The sequence below is a fragment of the Canis lupus genome, chromosome 5 (genome assembly GCF_048164855.1).
Source record: "Canis lupus baileyi chromosome 5, mCanLup2.hap1, whole genome shotgun sequence".
Taxonomy (NCBI): Eukaryota; Metazoa; Chordata; class Mammalia; order Carnivora; family Canidae; genus Canis; species Canis lupus.
This window is the reverse complement of record NC_132842.1, coordinates 18,142,174-18,159,122: the sequence shown is the minus strand read 5'-3', so window position 1 is coordinate 18,159,122 and position 16,949 is coordinate 18,142,174. Positions and strand designations below refer to the sequence as shown.

The 16,949-nt window shown below is 38.4% G+C and overlaps 1 protein-coding gene across 1 annotated transcript in view; it reads left to right on the top strand.

Moving 5' to 3' along the window:
- LOC140633127 (coiled-coil domain-containing protein 144A-like) overlaps positions 1-16,949 on the top strand; it is a 606,261-nt gene that overhangs the window by 49,624 nt on the left and 539,688 nt on the right. The window contains 5 exon segments of the mRNA XM_072825150.1: positions 4,765-4,898; positions 5,248-5,296; positions 9,622-9,715; positions 12,983-13,014; positions 13,106-13,178. Of these exon segments, the coding sequence (XP_072681251.1) occupies positions 4,765-4,898; positions 5,248-5,296; positions 9,622-9,715; positions 12,983-13,014; positions 13,106-13,178 (382 nt within the window).

The window sequence follows — 16,949 nt, the reverse complement described above, 5'->3', positions numbered from 1 at the left end:
CCATCTGGTCCAGTGTATCGTTTAATGCGCTTGTTTCTTTGGAGATGTTGTTCTTAGAAGATCTGTCGATTGCAGAAAGCACTATAGTCAAGTCTCCACATATAAGTGTATTAATATCTAAGTATATCTGAACTTTCGTTATTAATTGAGTGATATACTTGGCAGCTCCCGCTTTCAGGGCATAAATATCCTGATTGTTAGGTCCTCTTTTTGGAGAGATCCTTTTAGTATGATATAATGTCCCTCTTCATCTCTCACTACAGTCTTTGGGATAAACTTTAATTTAGCTGATATAAGGATAGCTACCCCTGCTTTCTTTTGAGGACCATTTGAATGTTAAATGGTTCTTCAACCTTTTATTTTCAGGCTGTAGGTGTCCTTAGGTCTAAAATGAGTCTCTCGTAGACAGGAAATCGATGGGTCTTGCTCTTTTATCCAGTCTGAAACCCTGCGCCTTTTGATGGGGTCATTAAGCCCATTCACGTTCAGAGTTACTATAGATACGAGTTTAGTGTCATCATGATACCTGTTCAGTCTCTGCTTTTACGGATTGTTTCCTTGGACTTCTTCTTTCTTTTACAGAGTCCTCCTTAGTATTTCTTGCAGAGCTGCTTTCGTGGTCACATATTCTTTCAGTTCCTGCCTATCTTGGAAGCTCTTTATCTCTCCTTTTATTGTAAATGGGAGCCTTGATGGGGATAGAGTATTCTCAGCTGCATGTTCTTCTCATTTAGGACCATGACTGTATCCTGCCAGCCCTTTCTGGCCTGCCAGGTCTCTGTGGAGAGGTCTGCTGTTATCCTAATACTTCTCCCCATACAGGTTAGGGATCTCTTGTATCTTGCTGCTTTAAGGATCTTCTCTTTATCTTTGGAATTGCAAGCTTCACTATTAAATGTCAAGGTGTTGAGCAGGTTTTATTGATTTTAGGTGGTGATCTCTCTATCTCCTGGATCTGAATGCCTGTTTCCCTCCCCAAGTTAGGGAACTTCTCAGCTAGGTTTTGTTCAAACACACTTTCTGGACCTCTGTCCCTTTCTGCACCCTCTGGAACCCCAATTAAATGTAGATTTTTCCTTCTGTGGCTGTCATTTATTTTCCTTAACCTGTCCTCAGGATCTTTTAATTGTTTTTCTCTTTTTTCCTCCGTTTCCTTCCTTGGCATCAACTTGTCTTTTTTTTTAATTTTTATTTATTTATGATAGTCACACAGAGAGAGAGAGAGAGAGGCAGAGACACCGGCAGAGGGAGAAGCAGGCTCCACACACCAGGAGCCCGACGTGGGATTCGATCCCGGGTCTCCAGGATCGCGCCCTGGGCCAAAGGCAGGCGCCAAACCTCTGTGCCACCCAGGGATCCCATCAACTTGTCTTCTATGTCACTCACTCATTCTTCTACGTCATTATCCATCGTTAGGACCTCCAGTTTGGATTGCATCTCATTTAATTGATTTTTAATTTCGGCCTGATGAGATCGAAATTCTGCAGTCATGAAGTCTCTTGAATCCTTTATGCTTTTTTTCTTGAGCCACCAGTAGCTTTATAATTGTGCTTCTTTATTGGCTCTCTGACATTGAATTGTAATTCAAATTTTGTAACACTGTGGGGGAGAGGAATGTGTCTGATTCTTTCTTTTTAGATGAGTTTTTCCTTCTAGTCATTTTGCTCAGTGCAGAGTGGCCATAAACAAGTTGTACTTGATAGAAGGGCAGAGTTTTCTCACTGTGTCACTTCAGTTCTCTCTTTAAATCTCAGACCGAATTGGTAGGTTTTCAGGATGATTTGAAAGTTATCTCTTCTGGGGTGATAACACCAGTTTCCTTAAATTTTGATTCCTTGAGGACCTGGGTCAGGTACTCAGCCACTCCCAGCGCCTTTCCCTTCACCGTGTTCATCACATTCTGCTTCCTGGGGCGGGGAGGTGGCAGGCCCGCGACGGGGTGGGCCGCGCACCCAGTGAAGGGGAGTCCCAAGCGATCCCTGCCCCCGCCGCTGCCACTGCTGCACATGGGCCCGGCCGTGGGCGCCGGAGGGGCAGGACTGGCCGCAGCGCCTAGATGGGACAAGGGGCAGGGGCGGTGGCGCCGACCACGAGGGCAGGGCGCGAGGTCCTGCCAGGCCACCCAGGCAGGCGGGTGGCGGAGGGGCCCAGGTGTTGCCAGCCTCGAGGGAGGGCTGCAGGGAGAGGAGTAAGAGGCGGATGCACACACACCCCTCGCCTTCTCAGGAGCTGTCGGCTCCCCTCGGCTTCACTCGCTGTTTTGTATTTTTTAGATTAAATTTTGTTTTAAGTAATCTCTATACCCAATGCTGGGCTTAAACTCAGATGCTGAGATTACGAGTCACACACTCTTGTGAGTGAGCCAGCCCGGTGCCACCAAAAATTGTTAAATTTAACCTGTGAATTCTTTCGTATCTGAAACTCAGAAATACAAGTGATTTGATTGTTTAAGGCCTTTTCTTCTCTCCCGTGAATATGGAATATTATGTCCTGCTTGATAATCATTCATGACTTTGGAGACTTTAAACCTTTAATTTGGATGATCATGATTATTAATATTTTAATATTAGATTCTTTCTCCAGCCTTTAAGTACCATCCTATATATGTAGATAGGAAATTAAAGCTATTAGTATGCTATTCACAGTGGAATAAGAAACCATGTGAATTTTAAAGTGGGGTTTTATATTTTTCTCATAAAGTGCCTTAAAATTCTGTAATCCCTAAAATATTTCTCTTCTACAACTTAAATCTTAGCTTTTAAGTTTCATTTTTTTATAAGGAATATTGTTGCAGCCTGGGTGACTCAGTGGTTTAGCGCCGCCTTCAGTCCAGGACCTGATCCTGGAGACCTGGGATTCAGTATCTATCTTAAAAGTGCAGAAATGAATACATGCCCACGTATATATGCATTTTTCTAAAGATTTATTTATCTCAGAAGTGGGGAGAGGGGCAGAGAGAAGGAGAGAAGCAGGATCCCTGCTGAGTGTGGAGTCTGATGTAAATCTCAATGTCACAATCCTGACATCATGACCTGAGCCGAAATCAAGTTGGCTTAGCCAACTGAGCCATCCAGGTGCTCATTACTTGTGTATATTAATAAAAGTATTTTTTTCTGTTCTAGAAAGTAATGTTGAAGTATATAAGTGAAGTACTGAATCCCATGGTTTTTCCCCCTTTCTTTTATTTTGTTTTATTTTTTTTCCTTCTTTTATTTTTATTTTGAAAATTTCAGAGTTTTGTGTAGGTTGACATTAATTATATCAGGTTAGTATGTTTTATTTTATTTTTTTTTAATTTTTTTATTTATGATAGTCACAGAGAGAGGGAGAGGAAGAGAGACAGGCAGAGGGAGAAGCAGGCTCCATGCACCGGGAGCCCGATGTGGGACTCGATCCCGGGTCTCCAGGATCGCGCCCTGGGCCAAAGGCAGGCGCCAAACCGCTGCGCCACCCAGGGATCCCAGGTTAGTATGTTTTATAGATGACTTTTTAACATCATGTGGTTTTCCTGAGTATTGTCATTTTTTTCTACTCCAAATGTATTTATCTAAAACTTTCTTAATAAGTCCCCTGGGTGCTTCAGATTTGATGAAGTCCCAGACTGAAGACATTATTTCTGACTCTTTGCTCTTCCTGACTTTTAAATCTGCTTTGTCATTTGTTTTCCCCACCGTAATATAAAGCACCATTGGAACACTGAAGCAGAAAAAAAATCCTGGACTCTAAACTTCCCTAAAATTAGGTGACATCACATCCAGGTGACTGGGGTGGCTCCCTTGGTTAAGCATCTGACTCTTAATGTTGGTTCAGGTCATGATCTCATGGTCCCGGTATTGAGCCCTGTGTCTGGCTCTGTGCAGAGTGGAGAGGTTGCTTGAGGATTCTCTTCCTCTTCCTCTGTCCCTCCCTCTGCATGGGCACACACTCTCTCATTCTCTCCAAAAGTAAATAAATAAATCTTAAAAACCACATCCAGTCACTCCACCACATGCAGTGTCTTTACTTGCTTAACAATTTTTCACCTCTTATTACCATAATTCACTTTCTCATCTATAATTTTGAAATACTCTTCTCTTTTGGTTCCTTTATGTTCATCTTTACATTGGTACTAGAGTGACATTTCTAAAATATATATGTGATGATGTAACTCCTGCTTATTTAGTGGATTCCCCAATACCTGAAGGAGAAAGTTCATATCTTAGCATGACTCTGTCTTTTTCAGTTCAGTCCTGATTTTCCAATTATATCTCTTTATCCCATTCCCAATAATTGTGTCCTAGTTTTGCCACATTCTGAGCTACTGTCACTTACTATGTTATTTCCTACTTCATCCTTTTGATCGTTCTACCTTTGCTAGAATGCCCTTCACACACTCCTTGTATACTTTGTCTTTCAAGATATAAGCCTTATCTTTGCAGCATTTCCTGAGCTTCCCATATACAACATTTTTCTCCTTGTGCCTTCACTGAACTCTATTCACTTCACTTCTAGAACTAGACAATGATCCTCTTCTGTTCTTATTTGTTTTTGTCCATCTGTCCCCCTAGTAGCATATAAGGCAGACTCCCTCTTTTATTTATATTTCCATCTTCTCCTAGGATAGTGCCTATGACTTGACAGATACAGTATGTATTTGTCTTTTTGAGGAGTGAGAGAGTAGGTGGATTAATATGATGTTTTTTGAAGCTGTTTTGTGTGTGTGTGTGTGTGTGTGTGTGTGTGTGTGTGTGTGTGGTGGTGGTGGTGGTGGTGGTGTTCTTATAGGAAGGAGCAACGAAGCTGGCAATTGGAAAAAAGGACAATGGTATTGATATTATTGAAAGTCCTCCACAAGAGCAAGCAGTTAATGACAATTTGACTTCTGCTGATAGAGCACACAAAAATCATATGAGTGTTAAGTTAGTGAACCTCTATGAGTTTTTTTCTATGCTTACATGCTAGTAAAAAACAATATGAAAGTATGTAGATCCAAATATGTTATCCACTTCATTTCACGAAGTTATTTTTCTTTTACTATCTAAGTATCGCAAACTACTGTGAACTTTTTCTTCCTGAAAATGTTTCATCCCTCTGAAAATCTTATCTCCTATTACTTTTATTTTATTGAAATATTTGTTTTTTTTTGTTTTTTTTTTGGGGGGGGGTTTATTGAAATATTTGTGAATGTGGATGCGCTTGTATATGTGTTTAGAATTCATAGTAATACATGTTCTCATTAATGTATTTGTGACTATATTTTACAGATAGGATATCAGCTTTAGGACGAGGAGAAGATAGTTCACCTTGGGATTCTGAGGTACCGTCTTCTTATTATTTTAAAATATCATGTCTGGGCAGCCCCAGTGGTGCAGTGGTTTAGCGCCGCCTGGAGCCCGGGGTGTGATCCTGAAGACCCGGGATCAAGTCCCACATCAGGCTCCCTGCATGGAGCCTGCTTCTCCCTCTCCCTCTGCCTATGTCTCTGCCTCTCTCTGTGTGTGTGTCTCTCATAGATAAATAAATAAATAATTCTTTAAAAAAATAAAAAAATAAAAAAATATCATGTCTGCATTTGCCCATAAAAATAAATTCCTTATACCTTTTACCTGTAATTGATAATTATGTGATAAATATAGTAATAGAGTTCTGCTAATTTGCAAGCTTAACTTAGTGAAAGGTGTGTGGTAGTATGGCAGAAAACTGAGCTTAGAAGTGTTAAGGAATCAGGACGCCTGGGTGGCTCAGTGGTTGAGCATCTGCTTTCTGCTCCGGGCACAGTCCCAGGGTCCAGGGATTGAGTCCCACATTGGGGTCCCTATGGGGAGCCTGCTTCTCCCTCTGCCTGTGTCTCTGCCTCTGTGTGTGTGTGTGTGTGTGTTTCTCATGAATAAATAAAATCTTTTTAAAAATTGTGTTAAGGAATCTTTTTTTATTTCTATATTTCATCCATTTACTCATGAGAGACACACAGAGAGGCAGAGGGAGAAGCAGGATCCACACAGGGAGCCCCACGTGGAACCCAATCCCAGGACTCTGGGATCACGTCCAGAGCTGAAGACAGATGCTCAATCACTGAGCCACCCAGATATCCCAAGTTTGGGTTTTAAAGTTATCTAAAAAGCTAAAGAAAAACTCTAGGTCAACCTATGGTGAAATGTATGATTCTGTGGTGTGTATGGATGTGCAAAACTTCTAATGTGATCTAGACAGAGTTTGGATTATAGTTTTTTAGAAGTATAAATCATATATATTATGTTTATACATTAAATTTATTAGCATATATGTGTATCATATATTATAATTTCCATATTCTATTTTATATATAACACATTTATATATAGTTTGTGTATTATGCATAATGTATAATATCATAATTTATATATTAACTATATATGTAAAGGTTTATTAAAAGCTTTTATGTATTTATTTATTGAGAGAGTGAGTGGGAGGGAGAAGGAGACAGAATCTGAAGCGGACTTCAGTCTGAGTGCAGGGCCCATCACAGGGCTTGATTCCATGACCATGAGATCATGACCTGAGTTGACACCAAGTATTGGATGCTCAACCAACGGAGACATCCAGGCACCCTAAAAGTATTATATTTGGATTGTCAGGTAGATCTACAAGGAGCAGTGGGAGTATAATAACAATGTGGTTTAGTGGTACGTTGTTCATTTATTTTTGTAAAGAATTTATTTATTTATTCATTTATTTATTTATTTATTTATTTATTTATTTATTTATTTATTTAAGAGAGAGTACACATGCATGAGCAGGGTAAGGGACAAAGGGAGAGGAAGAAGCAGGCTCCCCCCTCAGCAGGGAGGCTGATGACTTGGGACTTGATCCCAGAACTGACTCAGCCATCGAGGTCCCCATGATTTAGTGGTACTTTAAAAGGTAAAAACATTTGGGATAGTTAAAATAGCATGCATTGAGTATCTTTGTGGCTGCCCTACTTATAGTAACATAGTATAAAGTAATTATGACCTATTCTATGGTGACACCTATGGAAGAAGGTAAAACGGGCCTATGTCTTAGTAGAGGCAGCTGCTCTACAATGGTGTGAGCACTGTATTTGAAGTCAAAAGATGTGCTACCATCCTGGTTCTGTCACTTACTTGCTGTGGGATCTCAGAAAAACTTGTTTAACCTGTTTGAATGTCAGTGACCTCATTCATAAAAATGATACTAATACTTACCCCTTGGGTGTGTGTCATGACCAAATGTGGTAACAAAGGTGATCACCCACTTTGTGAGCTGTAAAGAATGCTCTAGAAATATGAGACAAAAAATGATCACAGCAGTATTTGAGTGACTTACTAAATATAGAGGGCATGGTTTTTAAATGTGAAGATTTCTGAAGGACAGTAAAATGGCAAGTGTTAAGAAAAGAATGGGAAAGTTAGAGTGTACAGGTGGATTTGTAATTTGGGGTATGTTAAGTTTCAGTAGCCTGTGATTAGAGACATTGTGTAGGTGTACAGTTGGCCCTTGAGCAAGATGGGCTTGGGATCCCTGGGTGGCGCAGTGGTTTAGCGCCTGCCTTTGGCCCAGGGCGCGATCCTGGAGACCCGGGATCAAATCCCACATCGGGCTCCCGGTGGATGGAGCCTGCTTCTCCCTCTGCCTATTTCTCTGCCTCTCTCTCTCTGTGACTATCATAAATAAATAAAAATTAAAAAAAAAAGATGGGCTTGAACTGTGTGTCCACTTACAGATGCTTCTCGATAAGTATTTTCTTAATATATTTTATCTTCCTTATGATTTTCTTAATAACCTTTTCTTTATATTTTAAGGATACAGTGTATAGTACATATAATATACAAAGCTTGTTCATTGCCTTTCAGTTATTGGTAAGGTCAACATCAGGTTATAATTTACTTGACCTTCCATGCTCAGTGGCCAAATGAGGGTTAAGAAGTAGCTTAGATCTAGAGAGCATATATATGAGTCTTTTATTGAAATGTTTTGGTTTTTCATATATACGTTTCCTATTTTTAAGTCTAATTGCTCTTAAAGTAGGAAATAAGAGATGAGTAGCTAAGTTTTGGGGGAATCAAAAGTCATTTGTGGATATTTGACTGTCTGGCCATCAACACCCTCAGCCCTTGCATTCTTCAAGATTTGGTACTTAGACCTTCTCAGTGAGATGAGGATGATGATTATGTTTTAGAGAGAGAGAGAGAGTGCGCACACACATGTGAGCGGGCAGGGAGGAGCAGAGGCAGAGGGAGAGGGAGAGAGAGAATCCTAACTTTGCTTCATGCTCAACACAGAGTCCAATGTGGGGTTCGATCTCACGACTCTGAGACCCATGACCTGAGTTGAGATCAAGATTTAGATGCTCAACTGACTGAGCCACCCAGGCACCCCCTCAGTGAGATGATTTTCAGTGTTTCGACCTTAAATACATTTATGTTACTGAATACTAACTATGACCAGGCTGTACAGGTTGTAGTGGTAGGAGCAGAAAAATAAGGAAACTCTGATCCATTATAAGTCACTGTAAGCATTTCATGTAAAAAAAAAATGGAAATGTTAGTTTAGGGAATATTGGAGGCATTTGTAGTTAGGATGGGGATGCGAATGGGAGTGGAATTTTGGTAGTGAGAAAAAGTCTCTCTGAGTGTGCCAGAGCTGCCAAGTGACGGGTGGGAAGGATCAGTCGCAAGAATGTCTTGAAGAAGGACATTCTGGACAGAGAGACCATGGAACACATCTGTTCCTTTTACTCTAATGTCTTAGAAGTGACCGGGAAGCAGGAAGACCCACTCCATTGTTATAATCATTGTTATTTTTGTGTGTAGAAAAGAAACTGTGTACTAAAACAAATGCCTGGTACCGTTTAGGTGATTAATCAGTAAATGTTCTTTTTGTGTGTGTGAGTAAAATGAAAGAAGTTTATTCAGTAAAGATACAGAGAAAGCTCTTAGGAGTGAGAGGGGTCCCAGCAGGGTTGCCCTCAATGAATGTTCTTATTCTTCCTTTCTGAAAGCTTACTATACTTTTTGAAGCATTTCATACCTATATCTAAAATCTTTTGATATTATTTAGACATAATTTCAAGAAAAGTTTTTCTTCCTACTTTGCCATTTCATTCAACCATTTTTTCCTACCAATGAAAATTCCAAGCCTTTGTTTATCTAAATGAAGCAGCAGCTACCACAGTGTTCTGTTTATACTCAACATGATGTACTCCGAGGTTTCTTATCATGCCAAGTATCTTATTTTAAGTCTAAAAAACTTTCTGCCATTAGGAACAGTTTAAATTTATAGCAAATGTACTTATTAAAGAATTTGTTTCAATAGTTTTACTGTCCTTTTATCCTGGTGGAAAACACAAAGTAGAGTTAGGTGTTTTGTTATTTCCTTGTTGAAATGTACTTATAAGTCAGTCTTCTTGTCTGTGAAAATATTTACTCTGTCCTTCCATGTTCAGTTAGAGTTAATGGCCAAATGAAGATGAAAAGGTGCACTTAATTGAGATAGCATAGATGAGGTTTTTAAATGTGTTGGTTTTCAATACATGCTTTTCTTATTTGTATGTCTGATTGTGATTAAAGTAGAACATTTGAATATTTTCTTAGAAAAGGATTTGGAAATCTTTATGCAACTCATTATTGATGTTAATTTTAACAGAGTATTTCTGCAAGACTTCCAAAGAAATCTGTTGATTGTTTACCTGGAGCTGCAGATCAACAAGGGCAAAGTATATTCAGTGAACAAGTAGAAGGTAAGAATTGTATTTTATAAAAAGTCATTTGACAGAATGTTGATTTAAAACAGAAATTCTCATGTATCCTAATTTCCAAAGAAAATCACCTATTACATGCATAGAAAGGAGAAAGATGAGAAAAGGAGGGGAGTTCTATATTTTATCAGGTGTCAGCTGCAGATTAAATTGAGAGTACGGCTAAAGGAGCTAAATTACTGGTTCCATTTCCAGGTATTCCAAGACCTAAGGAATGCCTGGAAATAGTTGGAAAAGAGCAAAGAGGGAATGATGAGAATGGCTGAGAGTACAGGGAGTAAATGGAGGAATATAAGCAACGCTTTATAGTGGAAGGTGGTCAAATGAGAGAATTTTTTTAGGAGGAAGAGCAGGGTATCCCTGGGTAGTTCAGTGGTTTGGTGCCTGCCTTCAGCCCAGGACATGATCCTGGAGTCCCGGGATCAAGTCCCACATCAGGTTCCCTGCATGGAGCCTGCTTCTCTCTCTGCCTGTGTCTCTGCCTCTCTCTGTCTCTGTCTCTCTCTCCCTCTGTCTCTCTGTGTCTCTCATGAATAAATAAATAAAATCTTTAAAAAAATAAAAGGAGGAGCAAATTATTTGAAATGTGGGGATATCAGGTGAGCTTCCAGTACCAAAACTTGTCAGAGTAGTATACCAAAATTTTCCCACTCTTAACAGTTTTTCTCGCTGTTGGGAAGACATTATGGATTGACCTAGCTGATTATGTAGAGCTATGTCCTAGTCAGCTATAAATGTATGTATGTTAGGGGTGCCTGGGTGGCTCAGTCAATTGAAGGTCTGCTTTTGCCTTGGGCCATGATCCCCGGGACCTGGGATGGAGCCGTGCTGAGCTGGGAGCCTGCTTTTCCCTCTCCCTTTGTCTGCTGCTCTGCCTGCTTGTGCACGCGCTCTCTGTGTCAAATAAATGAAAACATCTTTTAAATAAATTAATGTGTACCTCAATGTCATATAAAATGGTGGTACTTCATAAGTTAGTATCATTTCGTGCAAAAAATGAAAAAGAATTGGAAGGAAAAAGAGAGCAGGGTCAATTAGGTGGAGATCAAGGAAGCTTTAGCCCTGATAAAAAGTCCGTTAGAACATTTATGACTTTTAATACATCTTCACTTTCAGAATTGATAGTGATGAACTTGAGGCTTGATCCTAGAAGGTTAAGGTAAAGTAATACAGCGGCAGCGTTCAGTATGACCCAGGATTTCTCAAATTGTAGGGAATTGCCTGAGACCTTGTTAAAAATGCACACTGAACATCAGGTCTGGAATCTGCATTTTGACCTCTCAGGTGATGCCAGTGTCTGTGGTCCTTGGGTCATGTGCTCAGTAGCATGGGTATAGACTTTCCTGTAGAGAAATCTGGAAGAGCTGTTGGATAGTTCAAGACATAACAAGGTCAAGAAAAAGCATTATTTTGTTTTTATTTCTGAACATGTTTATAACCAGAGGGGAGCAGGAGATACAGAAATAGAAGGCATAGATGTAAGATACTATTGCTAAACAAAGAGGAAAGAAGTGGTGGAGAAAATCCATAAAACGGTTGTAAAAGCAAAAAAAAAATCAAGACCATAGATCATGAATTACTTTTTAAAAAGATTTATTTATTTATGTTAGAGAGTGAGTGAGCAGGGAGGGGGCAAAGGGAGAGGGAGAGAGAGTCCTTAAGCAGACTCCCTGCTGAGTGAGGAGCCCACCATGGGACTTAATCCCAGGACACCGAGATCATGACCTGAGCTGAAATCAAGAGCTAGACTCACAACTGACTGGGGCCACCCAGGTGCCCCCAGAAATTACTTTTGAAGACGGGATAGTGAAGGGAAAGAGGGAAAAATGAAAGAAGTCTTAGCTAGGAAATTTTGGAGTTGGTGAGGAAACTCTAGAGAATTCACTTTTTTTTTATGACAGACATAGAGAGAGGCAGAGGGAGAAGCAGGCTCCATACAGGGATCCCAACGTGGGGCTGGATCCTGGGTCTCCAGCATCACACCCTGGGCCGATGGTGGCACCAACCCTTGGTCCACCGGGGCTGCCCGAGAACTCACTTTTTAGATACCTTGAGTTTATTTCTACTGAAACAGATTAGATCACAGCTGCTCCACAAAGAATACTGAGAGCAAATGGAGTGCTAGACTTGGGATAAAACATAGCCACCATTCATCTTCCTCAAATCTATTGGACCTCAAAGATATATGTTGCTTCAATATTCATTATTCAAATGAGACTAATTTGAATATGGAAGCATGGGTGTTCTCTTTTTCAGATAGCTCATTTTGGGGGATGATAACTGTTTCAAAGAAACCTTTTCAAGACTGACATAGTCTACCAAATCAAACTAATTTTGGAAAATAAAGAAATCATAGGGTCCATTCCTTAAATGTTAAAATTGTTACTATCAATAAATATGACACTGATTTTGAAATACAAAAGATTTTTAGTATCTAAAAATTCGGTGGCAATTAAATTGATTTTTTTTTCAGTTTGATAGTCATGGTTCCATATTGAAAGCTTATTATACATTATTTCTTAGATGTGTTTTATATACCTTCTTGCGTGCATGGGTCAAGAAACTTTAACATGGCTAAACTAGAGGATACAAGAAATGTAGGCATACCAGTGGCCCACGTGGGTATAGACAAAAACGAATACTTTTATTGACTATTATCCTACAAGTATATCCAGGCTGATCAATTCATAACACTGTTTTTGGTGACAAATAAATTACGCATTCAATAAATTATGCATTCATCATAACTGCGTACTGCCTAAATTATGGGACAAATTGAAGAACATGGTAAATACTTGTAGTAGAATGGTATCGATGATTCTGCTGTACTGCAATCAGGATGTGCTGTTGCCTTCAGCTTTCACGTTTATCCTCTCAGAGTCCTCATTTGTTCCTCTGATTAAAGATTGCTTTTCTCCCCCATCAATCAGCATGTTCACGTTGGTATATGTGCAACGTTTAGTGATTTCTGTTTTAGTTATTTCATTTGAAACATCATCTTACTTTTGGAATCCTAACTGCATATTATGTTGAACATATATTTCTATTTTTTATAGTATTTATAATGGGTTCCTATTTCTGTCTTGTTGCTGTCTTAATCCACCTTCCTGTCTCTAGAATCAAGACCAAAGCCTAATGTAATCACTTTCAAAGCCAAGCATGAGGATTCAGCTTAATCCTAACTGCATGAATGTATAGTTGGCTTTCATATTTACGTATAATTAACTACATGTCCCTTTTGTGTTTTAGATTCTCCTGGAAAAGATCTTCTTCACTGGAAGGTAAAGCTTTTGTATTTTTATTTTGAATTTTTAACTACAGATTGTATGAAATGCACATTGTTTTAATCATATTGTTTCAATACCCATCCAGTCTACCACTAAAGTGAAAGATTCTGTTCCTAATGAAGCAGTCGCAATGAGTGATAAACAAACACCCAGATCAGGTAAATTTTACAGTACAAATATACCTGTGGAAAGATGTGCACTAAACTGTTGAAATGCCCATCGTCTTCTTATACCAAATTCTTCTTTGTGTGTGTGTGTGTGTGTGTGTGTGTGTGTGTGTATGTGAGACAAATTTAATCGAAGGATGTGACATAAATAAGGTAGATGTCATTGCTGATATCCACGTTTGAACAAAAGATATTTACAAGCATAAGAAAAAGAGATTTTAAAAATGTAAGCTTTAGTTCAAGTTTCTACTTTTAAGTTTTGAAATCCTAATGTCCCTGGTTTGGAATTCCTTTACTTCTAAGGGGTTCCCAGAAGTTAATTATTAGACTCTAAGATTTTTCTGGTGTTCACCATACTTATTTGAATTCTGACTTTTACCCAGAGTAAAGCTTCACTTGCTAACATGTCAGTTGTGTTAAATGAAGTTAAAACTTCATTTCATCTTTGTGTTGTTATATTGATCATTTTAAGCCAAACACTTGTTCTGATTGTGTGTGTGTGTGTGGTGACTTTGATTATTAGAAATGTGGGATGGAATTAGTTGTATCTTAATATTTGGTAGACACAATCTTTTAAAAAAGTAATTCTGAACCTTTTCGGCCTAGGGTTCTTTTCTACTATTTAAAAATTATTGAGCATTCCAAAGAACGTCTGCTTAAGTGGGTTATATCTGTTGATATTTACAATCTTAGAAATTAAAACATTTAAAACACAAGGATACACAATCTCATGTTGTTAGCCATTAGAGCTGTGATCCACTGATCATGCGAGTTGCAATGCTATCACACATTTTATCTTTAGAAAACTTTATTGTACACTTAATAAGGAAATGAGAGTGGAAATGTCAAATAGCATTTAGTATGCTTGTGAAGATAGTTTTCACCTCTTGGATTTTGTGAATCGATGGATCTTGGGACTCTGGGGATTCTCAGATGACATGGGAGAACTGATTTAAACCATGTACAGGGTTCATGGATGCAAAATGATAAAGGGGCCCTTGTGATGAAATGGGCATTAAAGTTTCATTTCTGCATTTCTTGCTTTTTTGTTTCCCTTGTCTTAAAAGGTTTAAATCAGACCAATCTTGTTTACAAAGGGACAATAGTTTTGTTATATATTCATTTTCTGTTTCATGGCTGTTTCATGGCATTTTCTGTTTCTGTTTTTGGATCTCAGTGTGGACTGAGACTTATTTTGTTTTTACATGGAAAGGATTATATTACCCAAGTCTTTGATTTCTCATATAAATATGATATTTGTCCAAAAATTAAATTCTGAGGATGTTGGTGCATTGAGGAGAGACCATCTCATTATTATTAAAGTAGTACCATTCATCACAAGTTTTTTAAATCTCACGTCTTTAGAACACAAAATGCATATTTAAACATAAAATAAATGATTAGACATCAGTTTTGTTACTAAAAACATTCAGACCTTGAAGACTCTTAATTATTAATGGACAGAGCTTTTATGGAATATAGAATATGTAATAGAGCTTGGTGAGTGAATTAAACTGTGTAATAACAGAGAATAAAAAAGAAAATGAGAGAGAGTTAAATTCATCTGTGTGAATGCCAAGTATAGGACATATAAAAATATAATTAGCTACGAATGAGTAGTAAGTAGTGTGTCTGGGAGAAGAGCAGGCCTTGTGGCTGTTTCTCTAACAAAAGAATTTGTACAGATTTGTTAAGTTTGTATTGTTGTTTACATTCTAATAAAGGAAACTTTGTTTTCAGATTTTTCTGATTGTGATTCTAGTTTGTCCCTCAGTAATGAGACTTGTCAAAGAACTGGGGATTTGAAAGTTGATAATAAATGCCCATTTGTATCACAACCAATGATCAAAAATGAGTCAGCATCCACAGAATTTGGACAGATGACCTTAATAGATAAAATATTAATATTGGAGCTATGTTTCAGTTAGAGAATTCTATGCTCCATGGCCTGTGTGAATCACTGCTACTAGAAAACAGAGCAAAAAAGGTAAAGAATCAGAGAGAGTTCAGTGTCCTCATGATTTCACCATAGTTCTGATTTTTCAAAAATAATTTTGTGGTAAAATTTACTTTGTGTTTACTCCTTTCATGCAACCTACCACCAAACAGAGCATCTTTCAGCAAGACATTTTTGCATTCTTCCTCTAACCAAAGCCACATATAAATAAGAAAGAGAATTAGGAGGAAATAATTTCTTTTAGGCTCGTATTCAGCTTTCACTTGAGAGTGGGTAGCGGGATTAGATTTAGAATTTGGGGACCAGTTGGGAAAACTAGGTAGAGATGTAAAGATTGTTTACTCACGACGTAGTTTCTTAGCTTTATTTTTATAGCTCTAAATTCATAAGTATTGGTCACACTATATTCACTGTAACAAACAAAAGCACCTTCCCAAACAGAATATTAAGATATTTCCTATATTCGCTATGACTTTATTTTGGAGTTGACTTTCCCAGCAGTAATTGGAATCATTGAGAATTTACTACATAGTGTCCTCTTCTCAGCTGTGTAGGCATAGTCCATCTCCTTGTTTGATTATTTTTATTTTACTTTTTTAGAGAGTGTCAGAAAGTAAGGAGGGAGGGATGGGCAGAAGGAGAAAGAGAATCCCAAGCAGGATCCACACTCAGCACGGAGCCCACTGCGGGACTCAGTCTCTCACAACCCTGAGATCATGACCCAAGCTGAAATCAAGAGTTGGATACTTAACTGGCTGAACAACCCAGGTGCTGTTTTATTATTTTAAATGAGTAAAGAGTTCCCAAGGAATATTGGTTTTAAGTATCAAATATCATTTAAAAAGAATATATGGAAAGTCAGTTCTAATTCTACTAAGATTTTCAGTTGATTAACCACATCTAACATGTGTTCTACTTAATGTATCAGTTAATCCAGTGTCCTTTATCAGTCATATGATCACGTCTGTACTAACATATCGTATAATATTTTTTCACCCCTGTAGTTTTGTTATTTTCTTTCTTCTAGAATTAACTCATTTTCTAAAGATTTTCAGTTATCTCCAGGAGTAGTGAGTATAGGCTGTAAATCCAAGTGTATTGATCTATACAAGTGATTTGTTTGCTGTTACTTCTTTGTGAGCTTGGTAGATCCAAGAAACAGGACTTTAAAAAGAAAACGCCTATAGGCTCCTGTACCACAGGAAAATGTGAAACAAAAACGATTACAAAATACATGCAAGCAACATAAAACAGTTCATGTAAAATATATCTCTTTTCCCTTATGCCAAGATTGTTGTTGATTCACTTAATACAGATTTATTCTGTACTGAGCCCTGATGATTTTATATTCTGAATATTTCTGGAACCATTCTGTCAGTTCAGGTGTGTATCATCTTTGTTTTGCATTACACTTTCTAATTCATCTCCTGTCTTTGATCACAGTACCCCTCACACTCATCCCTCCCCACAGTTTTTAGAGTGATCTGTCTCAAATGCATATACGACCGTGAACCACTGTTGAAAACATATTTATGTCCAGGCATCTTAAAATTACATACAAAGCTTTCATAATCTTGACTTCTGCCTAAGTCTTCATCTTTAGCCCTTTATACCGTCTGCCCTTATCTCTGGTATCCTGAACTGCTAGTGATGTCTTCCTCTGTAATCTCTCTATTTTAGACAAATATTTACCCTGTTGTGTGCTTCTCTCCCTTGTCTTACTACAGCCTTGCATGGTCTCCCCATTTTCTGCCCTCTAATCCCTTTGAATCTGTCTGACGTCACTGTTGCAGTCTCAGTTTAGG